This window comes from Puntigrus tetrazona, unplaced genomic scaffold, assembly GCF_018831695.1.
Source record: "Puntigrus tetrazona isolate hp1 unplaced genomic scaffold, ASM1883169v1 S000000001, whole genome shotgun sequence".
Lineage (NCBI taxonomy): Eukaryota > Metazoa > Chordata > Actinopteri > Cypriniformes > Cyprinidae > Puntigrus > Puntigrus tetrazona.
Genome location: NW_025047681.1, coordinates 1,378,049 through 1,402,667, shown reverse-complemented (window position 1 = coordinate 1,402,667; position 24,619 = coordinate 1,378,049). Strand labels below are relative to the sequence as shown.

General features: G+C 38.0%; 2 protein-coding genes across 3 annotated transcripts; both read left to right on the top strand.

Moving 5' to 3' along the window:
- The first annotated feature begins 2,485 nt into the window (after positions 1–2,485).
- On the top strand, positions 2,486–4,536 carry LOC122331466 (E3 SUMO-protein ligase ZBED1-like). Its single transcript, XM_043228914.1, has 3 exons — positions 2,486–3,011; positions 3,525–4,260; positions 4,389–4,536. Exons 1-3 carry the CDS (start codon positions 2,525–2,527, stop codon positions 4,534–4,536), a joined length of 1,371 nt encoding a protein of 456 aa, XP_043084849.1. The 5' UTR covers positions 2,486–2,524.
- Positions 4,537–15,420: 10,884 nt separating this feature from the next.
- On the top strand, positions 15,421–18,060 carry LOC122331722 (lysophosphatidic acid receptor 6-like). Of its 2 annotated transcripts, XM_043229231.1 has the most exons (4): positions 15,421–15,672; positions 15,860–15,958; positions 16,154–16,279; positions 16,638–18,060. In XM_043229231.1, exon 4 carries the CDS (start codon positions 16,663–16,665, stop codon positions 17,644–17,646), a length of 984 nt encoding a protein of 327 aa, XP_043085166.1. In that variant the 5' UTR covers positions 15,421–15,672; positions 15,860–15,958; positions 16,154–16,279; positions 16,638–16,662; the 3' UTR covers positions 17,647–18,060. The 2 variants fall into 2 exon arrangements, with proteins under 2 accessions (XP_043085166.1, XP_043085165.1); XM_043229230.1 differs by lacking the exon at positions 15,860–15,958.
- Positions 18,061–24,619: the final 6,559 nt, after the last annotated feature.

Genomic DNA, 24,619 nt, shown 5'->3' with positions numbered 1-24,619 from the left:
GAAACAACTTAACACACGGTAACTAAACAAACAGAATCAATTGGGAGCCAATAAAGCAAACGTGACAGAGCAACAAACAAAAAGCTAATCGCTCCTCCCATTTCACGTGTCATCCGGGTCTTTATACGAGACAGTCGACATCCGATTGGCTACAGGTGTAATGCATCGATGAAGATTGACAGTCGTGTTATCCAATCACAGATCCTGTGAGATGATGGAGAGAGAAATACAAAAAAAATAAAAAAAAAAAAAAAAATAAAATAAAAAAAAAAAACAACCCTCCCAGGACAATACGGACGTAACAAACATAAATCATTTTGCCACAGCTAGTGATGTTAAGGCGTCTGTGATTGAATGGTACAATCGTACTCTTAAAAATAAAATGTGGCAATTATCTTACAAGATCTTATAGATGGGTATAATGCGAGCTATCACAAAAACATTAAAATGAGACCGTTGGATGTTCATAAAGAAATTGAGTCAAAAGTGTTTAATCATTTGTATGGAGTGGTGCATAAAGATGTGTGCATCTAAGTACAAAATCGGTGATGTGGTTAGAGTGTCTAAAGTTAGAAACATGTTTTCTAAGGGTAACGAACAGAATTACACAAGAGTTTTCCCTACAGCCAATCGTATACCCACTTTCGCTCCGCCTGTGTACAGATTACGTGTCTATGATGGTGACCTTAGCGAAGGTTGTTTTTACGAAAAGAATTACAAAAATTGTTAATCAGGATAAAACATTTAAAAAGAAAATACTTTTTAAAAAATCCTGTGGTCACGCACTATGCCTCGTCAAATGGTGGAGATGGCCTGTTAAATTCACGTCATGGTTATCCGAAAACAAAATATTGGACCTACAGAACCTGGTTAAAGTAAGATCATGGATAGCATAATTATCTTTGCGAGATCCTACATCATGAGCGAGGGTGGATCCAACACCCTCCAACAACAGATCCACGACCCTAGTGTAACAGCCCATAGTTCTGTCACTATATATTTGGAGTTGTTGTAGTTATACTACCCTCCTCTAGGGGCTCTAGGGGGAATAAAATCTCTAATTGTGCAGCAGTAGAGGAAGAGATTGTTTGGAAGAAGCATGGTCTGCATCTTTTTTTGTGGTAAAGAGTTCTGTTTGAGAAGCTTTAACATTTGAAGCCCTATCACCAAGGACCTTTGGATATTGGTCTTTTGTGCTGCTAAGGTGGCCATTGAGGACATATGAAGGGTGGTTTCACAGCGGTATCTGAACTTGATGGACACGCTTGATGAACTTTTATCGTCTGGAGGTTGGACTCAAACCTGATGGTTACTAAGCTGTGAACTTTTGGACATTATCAAGCCTCATCAACGTTATCATCATCGTCATTATCAACTACAGCTTCTGCTTTGATAAGTATCAGAGACACTTATGAAAAGACCTTGAATCCTGTTGGTCTATGTGCAAATTTAATCAATTGTGTAGTGTTTGATTATGGCATGTTAAAAAATTACACGATCTTGGGTATTCTTATGATGTTATGGTTTCTTTTGTGTTTCTTTCTTCTGCAGATTCCGTCCATGAAGACACTTGTTTAGCGTTACACATTTTATCCAAAAGGAACTTAATGTTTTCAAACCATCTCTGTGGTACGTTGTTTAAGACTTTGCTGACAATTTCATCCTCTCCATCGACGTTATTGTACATATGGGTACAAAGACGTAACGTCAAAAAATTAAATATGTTCATCCTCGGATGCTTTGAAGCAAGGCTCGAGGGTTAAGCCTCTCATCTGATTTGCAATTGGCCATAAACGCTATGACACCCAGTTTTTTTTTTTTTTAGCTTTCTCACAATCGCATTTTGTAATTGTAAAAAACTTGAAGTTGATAAGTGTCACACAGAACTTCCATCTTGTGGTCAGACATCGTTAAAAAGGTATTTTTGATACAGCACAGTAGGGCTGGGAGGTATGATGGTATATATCGTTACCGCGGAATGAAATGTGTACCGTAAAAGATTTTTTTATTCCGTGTATACCGCGAAATGTAAATAAGTGGGCGTGGCCAACATACGTGCAGCACGCGTGAGGCTGAGACCGGTCAAACCGCTGAATGCAAGACTGAAGGATACGCTGGGAGGTTGTGAAACATGGAAAAGGAGAAACGAACAGAGGAGGAGGGCTCAAAAAAAAAACCTGAGCAGGAGGAGGAACTCGTCATTAAAAGAGGTGCAACGTCTGTTGTGTGGACTTGGTTCGGGTTTGCACAATCTGATAACGAGCAGAAAAACGTGATTTGCAAACTGTGTCATGCTAATGTACTCACTAGCAGCGGTAGCACAAGCAATCTGTTTTACCACCTTAAAAAAAAACACCCACAACAAAGCCAAAAGATGCAAGCAAGCGGCCCGTCAGCCAAAAAGAAAAATTTACCTCCGTTCAAACCACTTTGGCTTTTTTTTTTTTTTTTTTTTTTTTTTACCAAAGCCGTGCCGTATGAAAAAAGCTCAAAACGATGGAAAGAAAGAACCCATGCAATTACGATGCATATTTGCAAAGACATGGCACCAGTTTACACTGTGGAAAAGAAGGGTTTTCGAGACCTAATCAAAACCCTTGATCCGCGCTATGTAATGCTGAGCCGCAAGCACTTTAGCAAAGTTGCGTTGCCAACAACGTACAGAGAATGCCGACTGAGAATTGAACAGGAGCTCAGTAATGTTGAATACTTTGGAACGACAACAGATTTGTGGACGAGCCGCACTACGCAGCCGTATATGAGCCTGACAGTCCACTTCATCAAAGACTGGTCACTGTACAGTAGGTGTCTACAGACATCCTACTTTCCAGAAGATCACACTGGAGAGATGATAGCGCAAAGTCTAAAGGAAGCGCTTCAGTCATGGGGATTGCAAGAGGAGCACCAAGTCTGTGTCACCACAGATAATGCCACAAACAACATCAGAGCGCTGCAACTAAATGACTGGACGAGGTTACAGTGTTTTGGCCACCGTCTTCATTTAGCAATCGGTAAGAGTCTAAAAAAAAAAAAGAAAAAAAAAATCAAATAATGATCATAATAATAGTTCTCATCACTGTCTTTAACATTCACTTTAGCATCAGTTTTCAGTAAGATTGCATGTGCTAACAGTTAGCTAGATTAGTTAACATGAACAAATAATGAACTACACTTCAACAGCATTTATGAATCTTTGTTATTGATAATTTACCTTAATGACTTTTTTATAATAATGTAAGAAATCATGTGTTAACATTAAATTATGCCTTACAGTTCCTTATTTAAAAATTAAAAAAAAAATTCAGTTTAAAAAGCATTATAAAATTCCTCATAGATAGGTATCATTTTAGTTTTATTCTTACCTTGAAATGTATCTGAAATTAATAAACATTTAAGGTTTTATTTCAATGACATTTGCATCCGAGATAAGCGTTTTATACATATTTAAATGTATTGTAAAATCTGTTTGTCAGCTAATTTTACAGCATGTTTACACATACCCCTTTCTCAATCTTTCTAAACAGAGAGAGGTGTGAAGGTGCCCCAGGTTGATCGTGCATTTGAGGTCTGCAAGAAAGTAGTTAGTGCTTTCACAAACACCTGGAAAAGACAGCGTGAACTGGCTAACGCTCAGACACAGCTAGGCTTGCCTGCTCATAAACTCATCACAGAGACTCCGACAAGATGGGCCTCCAAACAAAAAATGATCGAAAGGGTCTTAGAGCAGGAGAAAGCTCTAACACAAGTCCTGCAAGCTGACAAAAAGACCAGACATTTAGCTCTAACATGGCAGGATGTTGATGTTCTCGAATCCGTGAACAAAGCATTAAGCCCTCTTGTGGAGTTCACTGATGCCTTATCTGGGGAACAATACGTTAGTGTTTCATACGTGAAACCTGTGCTTCATCTTTTCAGTGAGCAGGTTCTTAAGCCACAGGATGATGATACCCAGCTAACCAAGGGCATCAAAAAGAGCATTCTTGACTATCTGAATGAGAAATATGCAGAGCAATCAACCCAGGAGCTGCTTGACATGGCATCCCTTCTCGATCCTCGCTTTAAAACCACATACATACACGAGAGAGTCGACAACATGAAGGTAAAAGCAGCAGCAGAGATGGAGAGTCTTGCAGCTAAACAATCAAAGTCTGCTGAGGGAGTCTCTGTGCCACAAGTCGAAGCTGCTGAGGAGTCAGAGCTTCCTGCTAAGAAACAGAAGAAGAGTTTGGGCAGCTTCTTCAAAATCACGTCACGTAATCGGCAAGATTTTCCTCAGTCAGAGAGAGAGTCCATTGAAATGGAGCTTACCAGCTATTTACAGACCGTTGAAGTTGATGGCGAGACCAACCCCCTGGAATGGTGGAGGCAACATGAGGCCAATTTGCTAGCCTGGCAAAAAAATACCGCTGCATCCCTGCCACAAGTGCCCCATCCGAGCGGGCTTTTAGCACAAGTGGGAATATTGTCACATGCCACAGATCATCACTGAAACCTGAGATGGTAGACCAGCTTGTTTTCCTTGCACACAATTTGTAATTGTTCTGAGAAGTTTTATGTTTGTTTTATTTTTCAATGTTTATTGAATTGATAAGTGAATTGATTAGATTTTTTTTTGCTTCATATTTTCAACAAGTAGTGATCACTTTCAATTTTTTCATAAAAGAATTGTAATTGTTTATATTTTGTATTTTTGAAGTAAAAACTGTTTGATATTTCCTTAGTGTTTACATATTTATATTTTCATATTTAAGTTTTCTTTTCCTGTTATTTACTTGAGATATATTTTATATCTGTGAGATGTTACTTTAGAAAAGTTTGTCCACATCAAGCTGTGAAATGTGACATACATTGGAATTGTTGTTCATATGTCATATTTTGTTTACTATATTTATAAGGTTAAAAATAAAATACAAAATCAAATAAGATCAAGTCCTTTTCTTAAATATTCAAGCTTATTATATAAGGCCCTTTTGTACATTTTCTGGAATAACTACCATTTAAAAACTATATCGTGAAAGATATAGTTACCGTGAAATAAAATTTCTCATACCGTGAAGTAAAATTTTGGTCATACCGCCCAGCCCTACAGCACAGTAAATTTGAAATCCGGAAATCAACACCAATAGTGTTAATTTCAACACTTTGAAAGTGTATATATGGGAACCACCCACAAAGTGTTAATTCAACACTTTTAAAAGTGTTGCTTCCAACACAGTGTTACAATGAACACAGAGAGTAAAATATGAAGATAACACCAAAGAAGATAACTACAACACTGTTGCAGAGTTGAGTGCAGCTTTGTAGCAAACACTGGAAGTGTCAAAATTCTACACTCTTCCGGTGTTGGACTAACACTATAGAAAAATGGAAACTACAGTCTCCTCAACCTAATTGGAGTCATAGATTACACTCATGCTGATAGTACACCTTTTTAGTAACAAAATGAAACACTAAAAGGATGTTGCAATTTGTTGTTTTTTTGTTAATGGTCTCCATTAACCATTACAAAATCACAATCAGAAAATAATACATTACTCTATATAACTCTCTTTAAAACTTAATTCCACCACAAAACACTAAAGGCATCAAGTCAGTGCCTTAAATATAACAGTCCAAAACTATGTAAAATATACGTTGCCATAAGACATTTGTAAATCAAATGGCTTGTAGAAATCTTCAGGTTTTTTGAGTACAAGACTGTTCTCTTGTGCAACAACATTGAAGGCATGGAGATGTTCAACAAACTCTGGAAAAATTGGTCAAATTATCATCAAGGATGGAATCAAAGACAGGTGCATCATCAACTAAGTTTAAGCAAACAACAAATCCACTGCAATACTCAATGCCATGACACTTAACCCATGATACGGTTATCTCACTAGAATGTGGAGCTGCTCTGAAATTAAATCAATTTTCAAGGTTAGACGACAACAATTCATTTGAAACAGGGCCAGACTCAATACCTTTCATATTGCAGGATTCCCAGTGATAGGCAATGGCTAGTTGATGTTTTTTGGCAAGAGATTTTGTCAGGTTTTTCCTTAAAAAACCTGTGTTTCGCTTCATACCGCATAGTCCATACGTGAATCAGTGGGCCAATTTGCCTGATGCAGTTAGGGTAATGAAGCATTAGATGATGTTTCGGAATGAGATTCTTAGGACATAACTCCCTGAACAATTTGTGATGCTCTGCTATCAGATGCTTCAAAAGGATCGTCATTCCTTCAGAGATGCAAGGGGAAAATATAATATTAACAATCTGTAAGAGAAGCAACATCAAATGCCAGTGCTTATCTCCCTCAGGGACAACATCACCAAATATGAGAGGGATGTTCCTAATGAGACACAATGTCTGACTTGGATTGAGTCCAATGCCATTTCCTGGTCCAGGTTCCTGGACGGTTATTTTTGTCCAAATAGCCATAGTTGAAGGCATACAATCTTTGAGTAATGGAATTGCTAGAAATTAGATTGCAACTCATATATTCAAAGAGCAGTGTCACCTCATACTGAGCAACTCCTTCGAGGACATCATGCATAATATCCAGCACAAAGTTCTCAGATACATTAAAGTAAGTCAAGGTATTGAGTACAGAATTTCTTTTAACACCGTAATAGGAGTTTTCATTGGGGTTGTCGGAAAGATACTTGTAATGCTCTTCATTTAGGTTTCTGTTACGCAAGATCACACATGGATCATCCTCGCTAAATACTTCCTGTGCCAACACCCTGTCAGTGAGACACAGTCTGCAGTAATATTTTGCAGAAAACGATTCAACATAACCAAGAACACAATTTAGACCCAAGTTATCACCAGTAATTTGCGCAATGGTACCAAAGATGGGCTCCTCAGAAAATGACACCTTTATTCCCTCCTGCTCAAGTACTTTGACATCAATTAATGGGTCAAGTATTCAGTCCATACCATACTTTTTTCCATCTTCAGAATGGAACAAAGATATTAGATGTTCATTAAGAAAGAATTTATGCGTGGTGGCAGGTTACGAAGCACAAAAAAAATAAACAACCAAGTTTTTAGTAATCCCCTGTTTAGACCCTAATGGGTTTGCAGTTTCAAAAGTGAAGTGCACTGCTCAAGAGTATTCAGAAGAGGAATAATATATATATATATATATATATATATATATATATATATATATATATATATATATATATATATAAAAAAAGGTGTCATTAACAGGTATCTGTTCATACATTCCAGAGGTTTTATTTCTTCTTGAATCGTATCGGACACCTAAGTGCATTTCAATAGGCTCGACAACTCCCCATTTCTCACTGAAATATTTTCTCCATTTTGTATCAGTATTAAAATCAGAGAATGGATTATGAAAACTGTTAAAAACTTCAACTGAACTTCTATTTGTGCTATCAACAGGCACAACATTTAAAACATTGTCAATGATTTCCATACAAGTTTAAGAGAAAAAAATCTTCCATGCTTTCAACAACTGACATAATTACACTGTTTGCAACACCGTTACCCTGCGAATTAGCCATTATGGATGCACACATTTCCCTGGAACTATCCCTTGAAACAGAAGAACATAGATGCAAACTTGCATCATTATCCGATCTTTGCTCTGTGTCAGACACAACAAGTGACTCTGCTTCATCAGGATTCGGAGCTTGATTTTGTAATACATTCTCACTACTTGATGCTACACCCCTAAAATGAAACCTAGTTAAATGTTTCTAAACCCTGCATAACTTTTAAATCGCAAGGAACAATCATCCTGAGCACAAACCAGCTCAAATTTCTTTCCAGGGTACAAACCATGTACAAGTTTAAGGTGCCGAATTAATCTTACTGTTCTAGCAAAGACTGATTTACAGATGTAGCATTTAAACGTCATTCAAGATTTTAGCTCTGAGCTCCTTTACCCTTGGGCTTTCACGTGTGGTGCCGACGTCAGTTCTGTATACTGTGGTCTGGAGAAAGGTGTACATATTTTTGAGTGGAAGATCATAACTGATGCTGAAAACAAAATGGACCTTGAAGAGTTCGTCTATTGCGGCTAGTGAACAAGATGCCTGACAAAGGATGACCTTTTTATCTACCACAATGAAGAACTTGCTGATGGTTTCTTTGCTGCTCCCTGAGGCAAGAATGTATGGCTGACGATTCTCTTCCATCTCAAGGTGTTACTCCGGCATGCCTGAATGAGGTAGGAAAAAAATATCAATAACGACATAACTACAGCAATATTTATCATACACACACACACATATACACATACATATATCTCACCAGTGCAGTTACCTACTTTGTGAAACACCACAAGATGGTCAACAGCCTGAGAGATACTGATCTCTTGGGTTTTCTTCCTGAAGCCTGGGGTGATAAAACATGCAGGAGTAAAAGGAAAGAAGGAAGATATTCAATTCAAGTTTATTTGTATAGCGCTTTTTACAATGGCTATTGTTCCAAAGCAGCTGCACAAAAGCTAATCATTACACAACAAAAGCAAATCACTACACAACAGGATGAATTACAATACAAGAAAATTCAAGATAGAATTAGTCCAGACGGAAGGTTAAGTTTTCCTCGACGTCATCGCAGGAAGGTCATCTCCTCACGGGGTCTACTGGAGAGGCTCGGTAACTAGATGCCTCGGGATGTGCATTCCGAGGTGGAGACAAAAGGATAATTAGCGTAGCGGCCATTCATACTATTGGGAATCACAATGTACTGTAGCATAGGTTTATGTGAATCTTTATGAGTATGCTTTGCTAAAAAGATGTCTTTAGCCTAAACTTAAACAGAGAGTGTGTCTGATCCCCGAACATTAGCAGGAAGGTTATTCCAGAGTTTGGGTGCCAAATGTGAAAACGCTCGACCACCTTTAGTAGACTTTGCTATACGAGGAACTACCAGGAGCCCTGAGTTTTGAGATCTTAAAGAGCGTGACGGGTTGTAGCGAGACAGAAGGCTGGTCAGATAAATGGGGGCTAAACCATTTAGAGCCTTGTAGGTCAGTAAAAGTACTTTATATGTCCCATTCTGAAAAACACAGAACACGTTAAATGTTTACAATACAACAAGTCTGGTATATTTTAACTGCAACGCCTTACTAAAAGTTAAGTTACTTCTGTACAACTCTACCTGAAGAATCCTGGCCTTTACTGCCTTCTCTGTTCTGATTGGCAGATGACAGTAACCTCTTCAGCAGTGGAGTGGGAGTCAACGATTCTGCTAGTCTGATAACTTTTGCTTTGAAAGCTGTTGGCCACCTTTCCAAAAGTCTGGAAGCAGTTTCAGACCCAAAGAGGAGCGTGAAATCTTGAAGAATCTACAGCAGAAGAAAACAAGTAAAGAAATGACCACAGAACATTCAATGTAGTCACAAACTAAATGTAGTCAGTTTCAACAAAGCAGACTATTTGACAGTTCTCTGAAACTAGCATATTATTTTGCTTTAAATATGTAAAGACAAAAGTTCATGCCAATCCTTTAGTATCCAGAAATCGAGGAAAAACTGAAAGAACAGTAGTGGACCTCTCTGTATCATGGACAAGGCGCTGTCTGTATTCAAGCGTTGCCCTCATCTTCTGCATGATGACCTCACTTTCACTTGTATGATTCATCAAAGAGATGGCCTCAAGACTTTGATCATTATCCAGCTGATCTTCATAGTAGCACAGCTGTCTGTCAAGCAGAGGGCCTCCTTTTCCTGTTTTTGGATCATCCTTATCTGCAGGTTTTGTCCCCCTTTGTACGGTCTTAAAGCGCCACGACAAGAATCCAGTGTTTTTTTGGCCATCATAAAAATGTTCCTGACAAAATGAAATTCGGGAAAAAAAAAAAAAAAAAACTACCCTCCCTTGAGAAATTTAAAAATGACAAAAGAACAATATTGCAAGTTTTGATCACAGATAATGACTTACATATCCAGTCCTCCCTTGGGGATCATAGTGATTTTAACGTCTGAACTCCTGGATTACAGAGGAATAAATACTACTTACTGGTTTTCTATAAATACAGTTTGATTCAATTTGAAACAAAACTTTACAATGTTTTGACTACCATGAACTAACAATGAACAATATATTTGTTACAGCATTTATTAATTTTTGTTCATGAAAAAATTATTCATTGCTTGTTCATGTTAATTCACAGTGCATTAACTAATGTTAACAAATACAACTTCTGATTTAAAAAAAAAAAAAGCTAACGTTGAAATTAACCTAAAACCCGACCATTAAAGTGTAATTTCCTCCTTAAAAGAAAGTCATCAACCAGCCTACTGATTTGCTTAGAACTGAAACAGAAAAACAAAGTGAAATTTACTTCAGGATATAGAGACCTAAAATATTCATCTACAAATTACTACAATTACACAGCCATGGTGCAATTATTTTTACAGTAAATTAATATTACTGGTACAAAAACCAAGATCAAGGTCAAAGGCACATTCTGACTGACCATTTAAATAACCAAGCGGAATCTTCAAATTAAAATTGTATTTTTTGTTTTAGTCTGATGATAATTTCAGTGATAGAATTTCCACATGCGACGACAGCCGAGGATGTCCATCGGAAATAATATTCCTGAACGCGCTTATGACTAACGTTACAGTAAATAAAAAGCAATAACCATATGCGAGACGCCACGAAACACGAATCTATTCATAATAAAGCTTTTACATAATTTAACTTGAACAGTGGAATGATACGGTAACTCACAGAAATCACGTTAGAGCTCGCAGGCTGTGTAATGATAGTTATTCATTAATAAAGTTATTTTTGATCGAACAAGATAAGTCTATGGTTAAAAAATGATAAATACTTTAATTAACTTGCACGATTTCTCTGATTAATATGTATTAAGAAGTTAAAACATCAGACTTACCGCCACGCTTCCTCAGAGGTAAAATGGCGTCTGTCCGCATGCGGTCCGGTTCAATCAAGACGTTTTGTACGTAAACTGGGGCGTGGCTTAGTTAACTCTAAATGAGAGTTAACACTTGAAACGACGCAAAATGACACCAACTCTGATTTAAAGATGACACTACTGGTGTTAAATCCAATCTGTTTAGTGTTAATTCAACACTTTATTGTAACACTGGAAAAACAACAACGGAAAATGTACTGTGAGGGTTCAAATCGGTACAAGTACATCCGTGCCTGAAAAGGTTTCTATCGCCATTAAACTCGTAATACGCATCTACATAACATGGACCAAATCTGACTTCACCATGGGTTAAGGTGTGATGCACGTCCACTTTTTTGGTTGTTCTAATATATTCCAACCACTGGATGGAGCTGTTGGAGTAAGATTTGTGCTGGTTGACGTATGCAGCTTTGTGTGTTAACGTTATAGTGTCTTTGGTCAAAAAAAGTGTTTTGACTACTTTCATAGCACAACCTGCGAGAGTTCTACAAGTGTTAATAGCTGTGGAAGACTCTCATCTTGTAGCGAGATGTTCAAAAACCCGTCCTCACCCCCCATCAATTGGGAAAATGACACCAATCTCATTCAGAATATCTTGCAAAGAGATATTATAGGCAGCGTAATCATCAGTTTCAGGACCAGTATCAGAAATAAATGTTTTATCAGAATAAACCATAAAATCAACGTAAGTGCTATTTTATAATAAATACTTACTGAACATGTCTCGTTAATTTATTGTTGTCACATGCCCCACATTTTTCATGGTAAAGACTCTAAAAGGAGCATGAAGATGTCAAGCAAAGGAAAAAACACGGAAGACCAGTACCATATTTTATGGTGTATTCATATGAAACACATTCTGATTTTATATTAACGATTAGGGTACTGAACATGCCTTCTTAATTTATTGTCATCACATGACCCCACATATACAATAGAAAAGACTTAAACAGCATTGTGAAGATGAAGAGAGTCAAGCATTGGAAAAATGTTTTCCCTGCCCTTCTGTTCATTTACCACAAGAGTTCACTGTCTGCAACATGGACACTTACAGCTGTGACTTTGCTCATTTCATTTGCAAATTAAAGTGGTGGAATATAAAGAAAAAAAATAATCCCATACAAATGTAAAGTACTTAATTTTTTCCCCCTCACAGGACAGTAACGCTACAAAAAAATGGTCTTTTACAGATATTTAAGTAATTCTATTTACCAAAAGAACCATCACCACAATGTAGTTTTAATAAAAGTCCGGTTTTCACCACACAACGTAAATTTAGGGGTAGGGTAGACTGCGAAGTGACCATCTGATGTGTCCTTCAATTTGCTGGTGATATAGAGGAAGTCACGTTTGAATTACGGCAGCCTTCATCATGCCACAGTGATGCAATCTGTCTTCAAATGCAGCCTTCAGAAGACGCATCGTGAATTAGGATGGTCTTCCGTGTGCCGCCATGACAAAATTGGCCTACAAATTAAACAGCCTTCGACAGCCTTCGACAGCCTTCGACAGCCTTCGACAGCCTTCGACAGCCTTCGACAGCCTTCGACAGCCTTCGACAGCCTTCGACAGCCTTCGACAGCCTTCGACAGCCTTCGACAGCCTTCGACAGCCTTCGACAGCCTTCGACAGCCTCGACAGCCTTCGACAGCCTTCGACAGCCTTCGACAGCCTTCGACAGCCTTCGACAGCCTTCGACAGCCTTCGACAAACCTACGGATTGAGACACAGCTCACGACTTAAGTAGCGTGTTTGATTGGAAGCAGCTGTGTAATCAGTGCATTCAGCTGTGTGTGAGTCATCAGTGAGATGGATGATGGGAACTGTAGTCCAGGTGAAGTGCATAAATGAACGGAAGTTTCAAGAGTTTCAAAGACTCGTGACAGCTACACTGAAAGCAGCCTATTCAACAGCACCCTGGTAAACAATTTGTTTAACAATCTAGAATGTATATTTCACAGATAACTCCATACTTGAAAGATTATAGGGATCGTAAATTCTTAAATGCTTACCAGGGAACTAATAATGCATGCCAAACCGATTTTTATTTCAACACACTGTTAAATTTACACCATGCACGTCCTCTTCATCACTTGGTAACTACAGAAAGTGGAACTTCATTCAAAATTGGAATATAATCTGAATCCTCTCCAGCCTCATTTGACCCATGTGTGGCTGACTTCTCAAGAACACGCAATCCTGCTTGTGTGTACAAAAAAGATGTAAATGTCTTGCATACACCTGCAAAGACTGTCTTCATTGTCATTGTCAATAGAAACTGAAAAACATATACCTAAAATTTAACCCGCAAAAGATAGCCACCAACAAGTAAGAACATTCTCGCTTTTTGTTTTACTAGCAGAGTAGCATAACCATTGGGTGAGTGAGACATTCCATTTGTCAGCATTTTCTTTTGTTGCTGTGTTGTTCGCATTGAATTAAAAAATAGTCTTTTTAATTTAAGCTGAAACATGCTCTCACAATGATCTGAAAATTAAACAGACAACTTTCACAAACTGACAAGATAACAAACTTTCACAAACTGTTCATCAATTTGCACACTGCACTGACGTTTTCTTTCTGAGGTTGGAGGACAAGAGAATTATCCCTTGTAGCCACCAGACTCCTCCAGCTACGCCTCATCCATCCATCCCTCTGGCTCTGTTAGGCTCCAGGTCCACCTCAGTTCTCTGTCGCTCCAGAGTGTGTGTGCAAGTAGCCTGTTAAAGCCTGGTACTCTGTGGGTACAGTGAAGCAGGTGTGGGTCTGCTGTGGGGAGAGTGTTGGTATGCTCATGCATCTCTTGTTATTTTAAGTTTAAGAAAAGTAAAATCATTTCTTGTTTAGCGTGACAGAAATTGTGAATATCTCAAAGCAATATAACAAGACAAAAGATTTCAAGTGCGGTTCAATCACAGACTTATTAACTGATGTCAAACGTACAGAAAAGTCCTTGGGAGGTATGCTACCTGGGTAGCACAGAGACACAATAGGCAGCCTCAATGGAGATGGACATCCTTGGCGAATCCAACTGTAGAAGTGGAATCTAGAGCTTTCTAGAGGAGACAGGAAATTAGGAGCTAAGAAACAAAGCCAGCCGAACCAAGACAAGACAGGTTAGTGCACAATATGAGCTGCACCGACTCCAATCAGCTTGCATCAACTCAGCTTGAATTGTACGTCAGTTTTACTATGCTTTGAAGTACTACTGCAATTTTATTACAGTATAATTGTAGTACTACTGCTGTATTGCAGCAATACTGCAATTCTATTGCAGTTGTTTATAAGTAATACTACAGCTCTAATATGGTTTTATTTTTATTAGAACTTCAGATGTATTGCAGTAAAACGATGCAGTAACGCAGTTCCCTTTCGATACTGCTTCTGCTGAAGACGCTATGGGAAAACTCCTTTGGAAAACAGAAGCCTTTTTTTTTAAATCAATAGTCACACTGCACAGTGATCAGTGAATGAATAAATTTATTGACATTAACATTAACAAAGTTACTTAACACTGAAAACATATTTGTTCATGCAAGTTAATGAATCTTGCTAAACACTGTAGACTATACGATGGTAAAACCATTGACTCATACGTCGCTATGACGCTCGTTACTATGGAAAAACGTAGCAGCAGGACCTTGGGCTGAAAGCAGAATGAATGACACATTAACAGTGGTATTTTTCTTCATGTATTCTGAGAAAAAAAGTTGAAGCGGTGAAAGAGGAAGGACTAAGAGCGTGAGGTAAGCAGTTTTATGTTTTAGGACCACGTTGCATTGATATTATGTCAATTTTTTATTGGTTCGTCATTAAATGTGGATCTTAGCAGCAAACATGGTCATGCTGTTGATCATGCTGACTCAAGCTATCTTTGCTCACTGTATGTCACAGGACCACCGATTAGGAGCCACGACCACAGAAATCACCACAATTGTTTCACGATGCCAATCTTTTGTCTGGAATAGTCGAATATCATGCATTGTTTAAAGCTAAAGGAACAGCATGTATTTTTGCAGGTATTGTGAAAATGACAAATGTGTTTTTTGGGATGACCCACTTCCCAGGGCCACCCACGATCAGAGCATTTGCTATATTGCTATTTACCTGTTTATGTAATTTCCTCTTTTTAGTTAATGTCATATGTTTTGAGGTGCTTGCAGTTGTAAAATACAGGCTTAAGAGCTAATGCTTTGAAACTCAAACATAAAGGTTGACTAGTGGATACCCAGGGGTAAAGACAGCATGTTTAAACACCAGCAAGAGATGAATCAGATGAAGACCATGTAAAAGAAACGGAAGAGTGTGAGACGCAGACAGCAATGTGAGTGACAAAGGAAAGACCACCGCCTTGAGCTACAGAGACTGATGTTCCTACAACGGGAAGACTGGGTTATACAAGATATTGAGGAACTGATGACTAATATGATGATGTCAATCACCCAAAATACTATAAAAGGTCTGAAAAGTAAACTGCTCTTCAGATTCTGCCTGCATTATGTGTGAAGGACACCTGACACCTAACAGCATATCTAGTATTGATGCTAGAGTTCGATTGTAAAACTTTTTTGCATGTACTGATTTGTATTGTAACCAATAGAATAAGAGTTTATTGTTACAACCGGCTCCCGTGAGGCTTTAGTTTTAACTGAAAACTGAGCTTCAAACAATAACAACCATAAGAGAGTCTTCTACATTATTCCTGAAGAACTTCCTGAAGAACCTGCGGGCGAGTGAGTGCTTCACGGTTTAGAATAGATGTGAGTAACTTTTTACCTGAATAATTATAGGTTAAAGGTATTATGATAAAAAGACACACATTAACAACATGAAACCATTTTTAATTCACAATTTTATTTTTTTTATTAAGAGTTTTCCACTTAAATTCCACTTTTTTTTAAATAATCAATGTCATATAAATGATTTGTAATTTACTTTGTAATTAAGGCTGAAAAAGGTTGAGTGAAACTTTGAGTTTAATTCCGGTTGGAGCTGAACTCTTGGTCTTAGTCTGAGTTGGATAATCATCTGCTTCTTTGGATTCCTGTAAGAAAAATGTCTTGTTATTGTGTCTAAGTTTTTGTGTTCTAGTCACCCTCTTGTCTTACTTCAGCAACTGTTCCTTGTCATTCACCACAGCTTCCCCAGTCGTCTTACTTCAACTGAGATCTTACTGTCGTAAGGAGCAAGTTGAACTTGCCTACTAAATAGGCTAACTTTTGTAATTGTGTTCTCCATCAGACCGACAGCGATTGGAGTGTGATTGGAGTGAGTTGATGGCGGTGGAAAACGTAACACTGAATATTCTCCTTTGACTTCTCTGTGGAAAAAGAGACACAAATCAACTGGACAAAATCTCACGCAAATGTGAGTTGTTCAGTATTTATTGAACTATTTTTTTTAAATCAATGTCACACTAGCTGTTGTGCTGTGATAATGAATATTCAGACAGAAGTCTCTCAGAATTCATAAAAATATCTTTATTTGTGTTCCGAAGATGAACTATTATTACCAGGTTCGAAACAACATGAGGGTTAATAATTGACACAATGTTCATTTCTGGAAAATGTTCATTTCATTCTCTGTAAAGTCACACTTCCACCATTTGGCAACATTAGACAAACTAAAAAAGTTAGGCCATCTGTTTGTACTAATAATACAATTTTACATTGAGAAATTAAAGCATTTCTTACATACTGACACTAATGACTTTCTTTTTATTCAGTGCTTTCTCAGGAATTTCTGAAACGATGGCTCAACTTAACATCAGCATCAATGACTCAGCTGCATCCGATGAAGATTTACTCTTTAGGAAGTGGATGGAGTTGGAAAACATTCTTTTTCAGGAATGTTATCCAGAACTTGTATATATCCGTGTCCTTTCAGTCATTGAGATCTCAGCCATGATCTTAACTCTGATCGCCTTGTGTTTCATCATCAAATCCAGGCCTGCTGCTTCGGTTTTTGTTAGTAATTTAATACTTTCAGATCTCGTACAGGTCATTAGTATATTGATAGCAGCAACAATCTCATGGAAAGGTATGCTGCTTGCTGCATATAACTATTCTTTGATGGTGGGTCTGTATTTTATGACATGTGTTGCTTTTGAACGATATCTTCTGATTTGTCATCCTATCTGGTACAAATCTCACCAATCACTCAAACTCTCTTGTTTTATTTCTGTGATCATCTGGTTTGTGCCTCTAACCTGTGCAGAAATATACCCTTATATTTATTTGAGACCTCTGCCAATGCTTATAGCCTGTTTAATTCCTTATCCCATAATCATTCTCTGTTTTGCTGGCACTTGTCGAGGTCTTTCTCACGCAATATCACTGACTGCTCAGAAGCGCAAATCAATTTTGGGCATTTTGTTCCTGGTGCTGTTGACTTACACATTTCTTGTTCTTCCTTATGTGTTTATGCTTTTTATTGAGAATTATTCATTGTATTACTACGGTAATTACTTTTTTGTTGAGAAAATGTACCGCTATGCACGAATGATTGTGTGTCTGAATCCACTTGCTGACTGTTTTCTGTACATGTTCATAAGGCCTGATGTTGGTAATTTGTTAAAAAAGTCTGTTTGCTGCTGTCGTAGACGTCAGAGTTGGAAACGAAACCAGGACGAACACTCTGTAGTGAATCCACAAAACAGCTGCCCTTCTGTAGTGTGCTGTATTTCAGCTCAAAAGCCTTCATCTCATTCACTGAACACCGGCAGCTCAGTTTAACCTGCTGCTAAATGAGCTGTTTTATTTAATTGTAATCAGTGTTAATTTTAAAATTGCATGAATAGTTTCTAGTTTAATTCTGTCATGACATTTAAGCTTGTTAGCCCCTACAGCAAATTATCATCATCACCACATCCCATCTACTATCTCTGGCATGTGCACATGAAAAGTATATATGTGTTAAATTAAGTGAACTTTACAAATGTATTAAATATTTTGCAATCTAAAGAGCTTAATGAGCTTGTTGTGCACCGTATAGAGGAGGTGTTCAACTGTAATTATGAAGCTATGGGAATACTGTACATTTCAATAATTTCTCTATTCTGCATCAGTATCCTGTGTCATTATCAAGAGTATTGCATAAGCATGCATGTGATGCTGCATTCTCAAAACCTTGGAAAGGTGAAGATTAAACAGTGAAGTTTTCCAAAATGAATGGGTGGTAAAAGACATTCTTTCTCACAGACATGAGATATATATCTCTATAAACCATATAGACTATATATAGATGTATATATACTATACTCACAGACATGAGAGAGAACTATTGAAAGCTTGCTGTTAAATGAAAGCGGAAACATTAAAGAGAAACTAGGTCACACAAAGACAGAGCACATGGTGAATGAAAACACAAGACCGAGAGATGACGAAAAGATGCCACAAATAGGCAGGAGGAGCTTCAGGTGGTGGTTGGCTGACTGAGAGGAAGACAACAGACAGAGGTGGAGGTGGAGATGGTGACCTGATGGACCGGGCCGACAGGAGGCTTAGGAGGGCCAATTTGGAACAGATGGCTCTGGCAACCAAGGGAATCGGAAGGCCAATGTAAAGCCAGAGAAAGAAGGATCCAGTACCCATGAAGCCGATTGGAGACTGGCAGACCCGAATTGAGCACACAGATGGTGGGATGAGGGTAGGCAGAAGAACTGACAGGAGCCAGCAGTGGTGGAGGAGACAGGAATGGGTGGGAAAGTAGGATATTTTTAATCTCCTTTGGGCTTAACACTTGTGGACACAGGGACTGTAGCGGACTCTGGAAATGCGGGGACTGAAGCATCATGAACCCCTTCTGGGCTTGGCAGGACTAGCGGAGAGAAAAGAAAGGGGCAGGACTGAACTCCAGTTCGCTTTAGAAGTCTATTAGGTCCATTTCTTCCTCTTGTAGCACTAGCTGCTCACCCTCACACTTGGTTCTGTAAGAATCTATAATCTGCCTTAGCCCATATTTCACTCCATAATATCTTTGATCATGCTCTGGTTTCAATTTGAATTCCGCTGAACCCAAGGTACTACATGTGCTTTGTTAGTGCTATGCTGCAATAGAAATCTTCATTAAGATCTTCTACATTCTCATTATATTTTCTTATGGTGCAGTGGGTGGAGCTCCACTCCGGCTCTCTCACCTGATCTGACGTCATCAGCCTGGGCTCCACGGCAGTTCTCAGCTCTGTTGTCCCATGTGGCAATGACTCATCGATTACAACAGGCCCTGCTCCCTTGTCAGCGGTGGGCTTGGGAATGTGCTCAGCACAGCAGGGAGAAGGTGGGTGGGCCACTGGATCTGGAGTGGGACTGGCGAGATCCTCCTCAGGACAGAGTGAGCAGGGATCCGTTTCTCACCAGGGTCCACTCCACCAAGGGGGGCGAATTCCACTAAAGGACCATCTTGAGGCAACAACGTTCTGCACACAGTGTTCAGCCTGGCGTTGTAGAATAAGTAGAGGAGTCATCCAAATAGCTGGCATAGTTTGCAAATAGTCAGAAACAGTCTTGTATGGTCCTCAAGTGGTCTCTCCCCTGCTCCATAGAGGGGTCCATGAACATAAAGACAAAAGTTAAAAACAGAAAACAAAGTATGACTCACTACTTACTGTTCACTTTAAGGTGCAGTATTCCGTCACAGTTGCCGCTTCTTTTTCCACCCTTAGTGGCCACTGACAGTACAAGACCCTTCATTTCGACCTGCCATTCTAGCATTCTACTTGTGTTGTGGCCCATGCCAGACATATGCCATGGCCTACTTGGATGACGTGGTCATCAACTCCAAGCATGGGAGAAACATCTGGAATGGCTGCAGAGTGTGCTTTCAGAGCTCCGGAGGGCTGGACTCGACCATTGTTATCACAGCTGATCATTTTTACATTTTCCTCTGCTTAAAAATATATACATATTTTCAGTTTACACCTTTATAATGAAAAATAATGCTTTTCTCTTTAAGCCTCTCATCTGAGTATATTTAAATATTCGGTTTTCAATATTTCTAATTCCTAATTATCTGCCTAACAATTAAAAATGGTTTTGGCAGAAGATATGGCCTATTGACCATTGTGAAAATGAAGTGTGATTTAATTGTTTGAAAACTGAGCACACTTTAATGACAATTTCTTAAAATAGTACCCTTTTAGTTTTTAGTTTTTTTTAAACATTGTACATAAGATTACATAAAACATTGCAAAACACTAAGTATGATTTTTAAGTAAGTACACTAAAGTTAAATGTGTTGCCTAATATACTGAAAGCGCATGTAAAAAGTAACTTTGTGCTTACAATTCAACTAACTTATTAGAATAATAGAACACTGTCTGATTAATTAATATGTGCTAACTCATTCTTGTGATGGTCTCCCAACAGACATTCAACTGACTATAAATAACTTTGTAAGTGCATTTCAACTTATTTTAACCTTAACCCTACCAGTCTACTAATATTCTACTAAAACTCCAATGACAGTTAGTAGATATGTAAGCTCCCTCCACCAGGTGTTACCTCCTCTTTTGCGTTGGGGCATGGTGCCTCTCTGGACATCTGGATGACACTGAACACCTTTGTGAGGTACTACAGTCTTCACGTTGAGCCAGTTTCTTCTCGTGTGTTGGGTAACGGGTAATTGGCGGAAAGAGCTTGCTTGCTGCTGTCACGCTTGCTGCACCATTTCCACTCACCTGCGGATGTGAGCGCCAGTTTCTCCTCCAGTAAATTCCCCCAGTCAGTAAACCTTGGTGGAGCTTCCTCCGACAAATTGTGTTTTAACCAATAGATATTTATTTTTTTGCTCAGGGTTTTGGGTACGTCTCCTCCCAAAAATAATACATCATGAGTGTTCACATGGTCCAAACTTTCCCGCTCTTGAAGAGTATAATTTGACATGATTTCTATAACACAAATATGGAATATTTGAGTAAGAATTGACTGAAAAAAACGTTCTAGAGATTAAAACTTGTGCATACCAAAAAATAATTTTCCCATGTAATAGTCATAATGTGCTGTGTCTTGGACCATTAATTTTGGTTACTTGCCCCAAAATTGACAAACTCCTTCCTGAGTTGGGATTGTCAATAAGTGTTATTTGTGCTATTTGTGTTATTTGTGTTAACGTTGCAAACTGTGCTGTAAGAGGATCTGTTGGATCTGCTTGAACCTTAAAGTACCAGGGTCTCTGGACAGATTTATGACATTCTGTTGTCTTGCCTTTTGTGAAATCAGCTCCTCCTGTTTCCCTATTCAAGCCATTGATGCAGATAAAAAAATTAATAAAAAATAAGGCTTTAAAAAAGGCTATAACAAAACTTTTTATGGGGCCTTAATGGAGTTACAAGGAGATTCATCTCTCTATACATTAAGGAGAGATGGGAGAAAGAAAGTGGTGTTACTCTCTCACATGTATAAAATGCAGGACTGGACTGACATTGTGAAAAATATTTTTATTATACCAAAATTATATGTTTGTTGACTTGTGGTCCATATTGATTAATTATATAACTCCAATTGACCTAAATGTTTTTGTTTTTGTCCCTCCACTGAAAGTCAATGCAACAACCAGTTTGATACATATAAATATATTAAAATATATTAAACTAAATAGATAAATATATTAAACTAATTCGCATGAATGGAGAGGTTTAGTCCAAAGTTTCTGAAGAGATCTGATCACTTTATATGATAAACAAATTTATTCACATATTTGCACTGACTAGCAAACATAAACAGAACCGCATTGGTTCTTAAGGATCTCAAACATGCAGCGAAACAAGGGAATTGATTTTGTTTTCCATAACTGATATGTGTGCTGGTTCATGTTTATCTGTGAATAAAAGTCTAAATTAAATACAGTATGTTCATTATATAAATTGATGAAGTCTCTTTAGAAAATGCAGACTTAAACGCCAGTTCATCTGAGTTTCATTATTAACTTTTGAACTTCAAACTAGTTGTTGTGTTAACTGTCAGTGAAGGATAGAAATCTCTCAGATTTTATTCAATATATCTCTGGTTGGGTTTTGAATGTGAAGGAAATTATTTGTAGGTTTGGAGCGACATATGGGTAAGTGAATGATACATGATTTGTAATGAGTGTTACAAAGTTCTTGAGGAATAGGTTGAAGTTCTTCAGAATAACGTAGAAGACTCCCTTGAGATCGTTCTTGTTTGGGGCTCAGTTTTTAAATAAAAGTAAAGTCTCAATCATTTATTTTATTGGTTACAATACAAAGCAGTACATGCTAAAATAATAAATAATCAGCTAAGTTGGATATTTTATTATCAAACTCTAAGCAGCAATACTAGAGATGCTGCTGGTGTCAGGTGTCCTTCATAATGCAGGCAGCATCTGAAGAGTAGTTTACTTTTCAGATCTTTTATACTACATTTGAATGACATCATCATATTAGTCATCAATTCCTCAATGTCTTTTATGATCTTGTCTTACTGTTGTAGGAACATCAGTTTCTGTAGCTCGTACTTAATGAGGTGGTGGTCTTTCCTTTGTCACTTACATTGCTGTCTGCGTCTCACACTCTTCTGTTTCTTCTTTATGATCTTCGTCTGATTCATCTTTTATTGGTGTTGAAATGCTGTCTTCACCCTGGGTACCCACTAGTCAACATTTATGGTTGGGTTTCAAAGCAGTCTTTCACAACTGTTGCTTAACCATTCTAGCAAACAAGTTTTGCAAGTGCAAGCATCTTTACCTCAAAGCATATATGGCATTAACTTAACAAGAAAATAACATAACTGAAACGGGTACATAGCAATATAATTTGTCATATCCAAAACATAGTTTATTTTCCAGTGTTATTTACTTCCTCAGTCAAATAAGAAACCTGCAAATCCTAAGAGAAAGCCCAAATGCTCTGACCGTGGCCTGGAAAGTGCACATTTGTCAGTAAGCACCAAAAAGTTGGTCTTGTTCCAACTGCATTTTGTAGTACTTGACCTATTATGGGGAAATAGATCCGCTGAGGCAGGGTACACAGCCAGAATTGTGATTCCACCCCTCAGACCCTAGGGGGTTCTCAACACCAAAAGAGTCTTGCTATAGGACTAAGCCTTATGCATATTCATCTCTGTGTTGTACGTTTTGTCGTTTTCCTCATCCACAGAATGTCCAGGTGAAGGACTTATTAAAAGATGTGTGGGATATGACTGTTTTGTTCCCTTTAGCCCTAAGCACTGCCCGATATTCGACCGTTCCGGACAAAAGATTGGCATCATGAAACAATTGTGGTGCTTTCTGTGATCATGGCTCCTAATCGGTGGTCCTGTGACATACAGTGAGCAAACATAGCTTATGTACAGCATAGTCATCGCAGTGTGTTTGCTGTTATGATCCACGTTTAATGAAATCAATGCAACATAGTGTTAAAACATAAAACTGCTTACCTCACGCTCTTAGTCCTTCCTCTTTCACAGCTACCACTTTTTCTCGGAATACATAATGAAAAATACAACTGTTGATGTATGATTCATCTCATTTTGTTTAGAACAAGTGCATGCTGATGACGTTTTATTTTTCTACAGTAACGTGCGTTGTGGCGCATGATTAATTTAATCATCATATAGTCTACACGCACGCTTGTATAATACAGTGATATTACAGGACTGCTAAAATTGTAGTGTGTTTTGGGCTTTACAGGCTTGCAGTGACGAGAAGTTTTGTTTTACAGGTACATACAGTGCAAACAGTCTTGTCCTGCTTCATTCTTGTCCTAGACTGTCTCAATATAATAATAATAATAATAAAAAAATCTTCAGTTTTTATTTTCTGATCTGATCTTAATGTATCTCACAATCAGCTGACAAATAAGAGAGGAAACGCTTATTTAGAATAATTAACACTGCATAAAATATCAACTAAAACATAAGGGCTAAAAAAACCTAGTTCTTGGCAGGTGTTCAAACATTACGAAATCCTCCACAACCCCAGAGACACACCACAATCTTGTTTATTCAACTGCAATACATCTATAGGACATGTCCTTTTAGGTGTCAAGTAATGTCTATTAGATGAAAGTCTGGTTAGTTTTTCGTGACTAACCAATTGAGAGATAGTTTTCAGACTCTCGATCCGTCAGTCCATGTCAGGATACACACTTCTGACAATGTCAGATCATTTCAAACCTGATGTTTATTCATTTGTACACTAGAAGGTCTAATATACAGTATTGTTATGGTTCACTTGATTCCTGTTGTATCCTAAAGCAGAATGCATCACTCAAAGTGTAAAAATAACAAACACATACCCACTGTCAATGTCTCTCCAATCGACTCCTGCAATCATCTGTAAATATATTTACATTAAATGTATAATTTAAATGATTTTTATTTATATCATTTATTTCAGTATTTATAAAATCACAAGCTGGCGACATCTGCTGGTCAAAACAGTATAAATGCCATGAGAACACAGCACAACCTCAGGTGATGATGACAATCAAGGGGGAGGCCAACTCGTCACAATATGCATACTGTGCAGTGCCTAGGTTTGTTCCTGTTATTCTTATGTCTTTTCTTTGTCTTATGTCTTATTCTTTGTCTGCCATTTGTTTGTGTTGTGGCCATTTAGTCCATGATCCTCTTTCTGAAGGTGATCAGAAAGCTGTTCCTCTGCACTTCCTGTGTCACTCCTCCTCTCCCTATAAAAATAATTCAAAGCATTTATCTAGACTGATCCAATGAACACAATCCAGCCATGACT

What these genes read in the sequence shown, in the direction of transcription:
- LOC122331466 (XM_043228914.1), top strand. Translation starts at nt 2,525, where the DNA reads ATGCATATTTGCAAAGACATGGCACCAGTTTACACTGTGGAAAAGAAG. An exon ending in CCGTCTTCATTTAGCAATCG is followed by an intron (nt 3,012 to 3,524) that starts GTAAGAGTCTAA and finishes CTTTCTAAACAG; the next exon opens with AGAGAGGTGTGAAGGTGCCC. An exon ending in AAAATCACGTCACGTAATCG is followed by an intron (nt 4,261 to 4,388) that starts GCAAGATTTTCC and finishes CCAATTTGCTAG; the next exon opens with CCTGGCAAAAAAATACCGCT.
- LOC122331722 (XM_043229230.1), top strand. Translation starts at nt 16,663, where the DNA reads ATGGCTCAACTTAACATCAGCATCAATGACTCAGCTGCATCCGATGAA.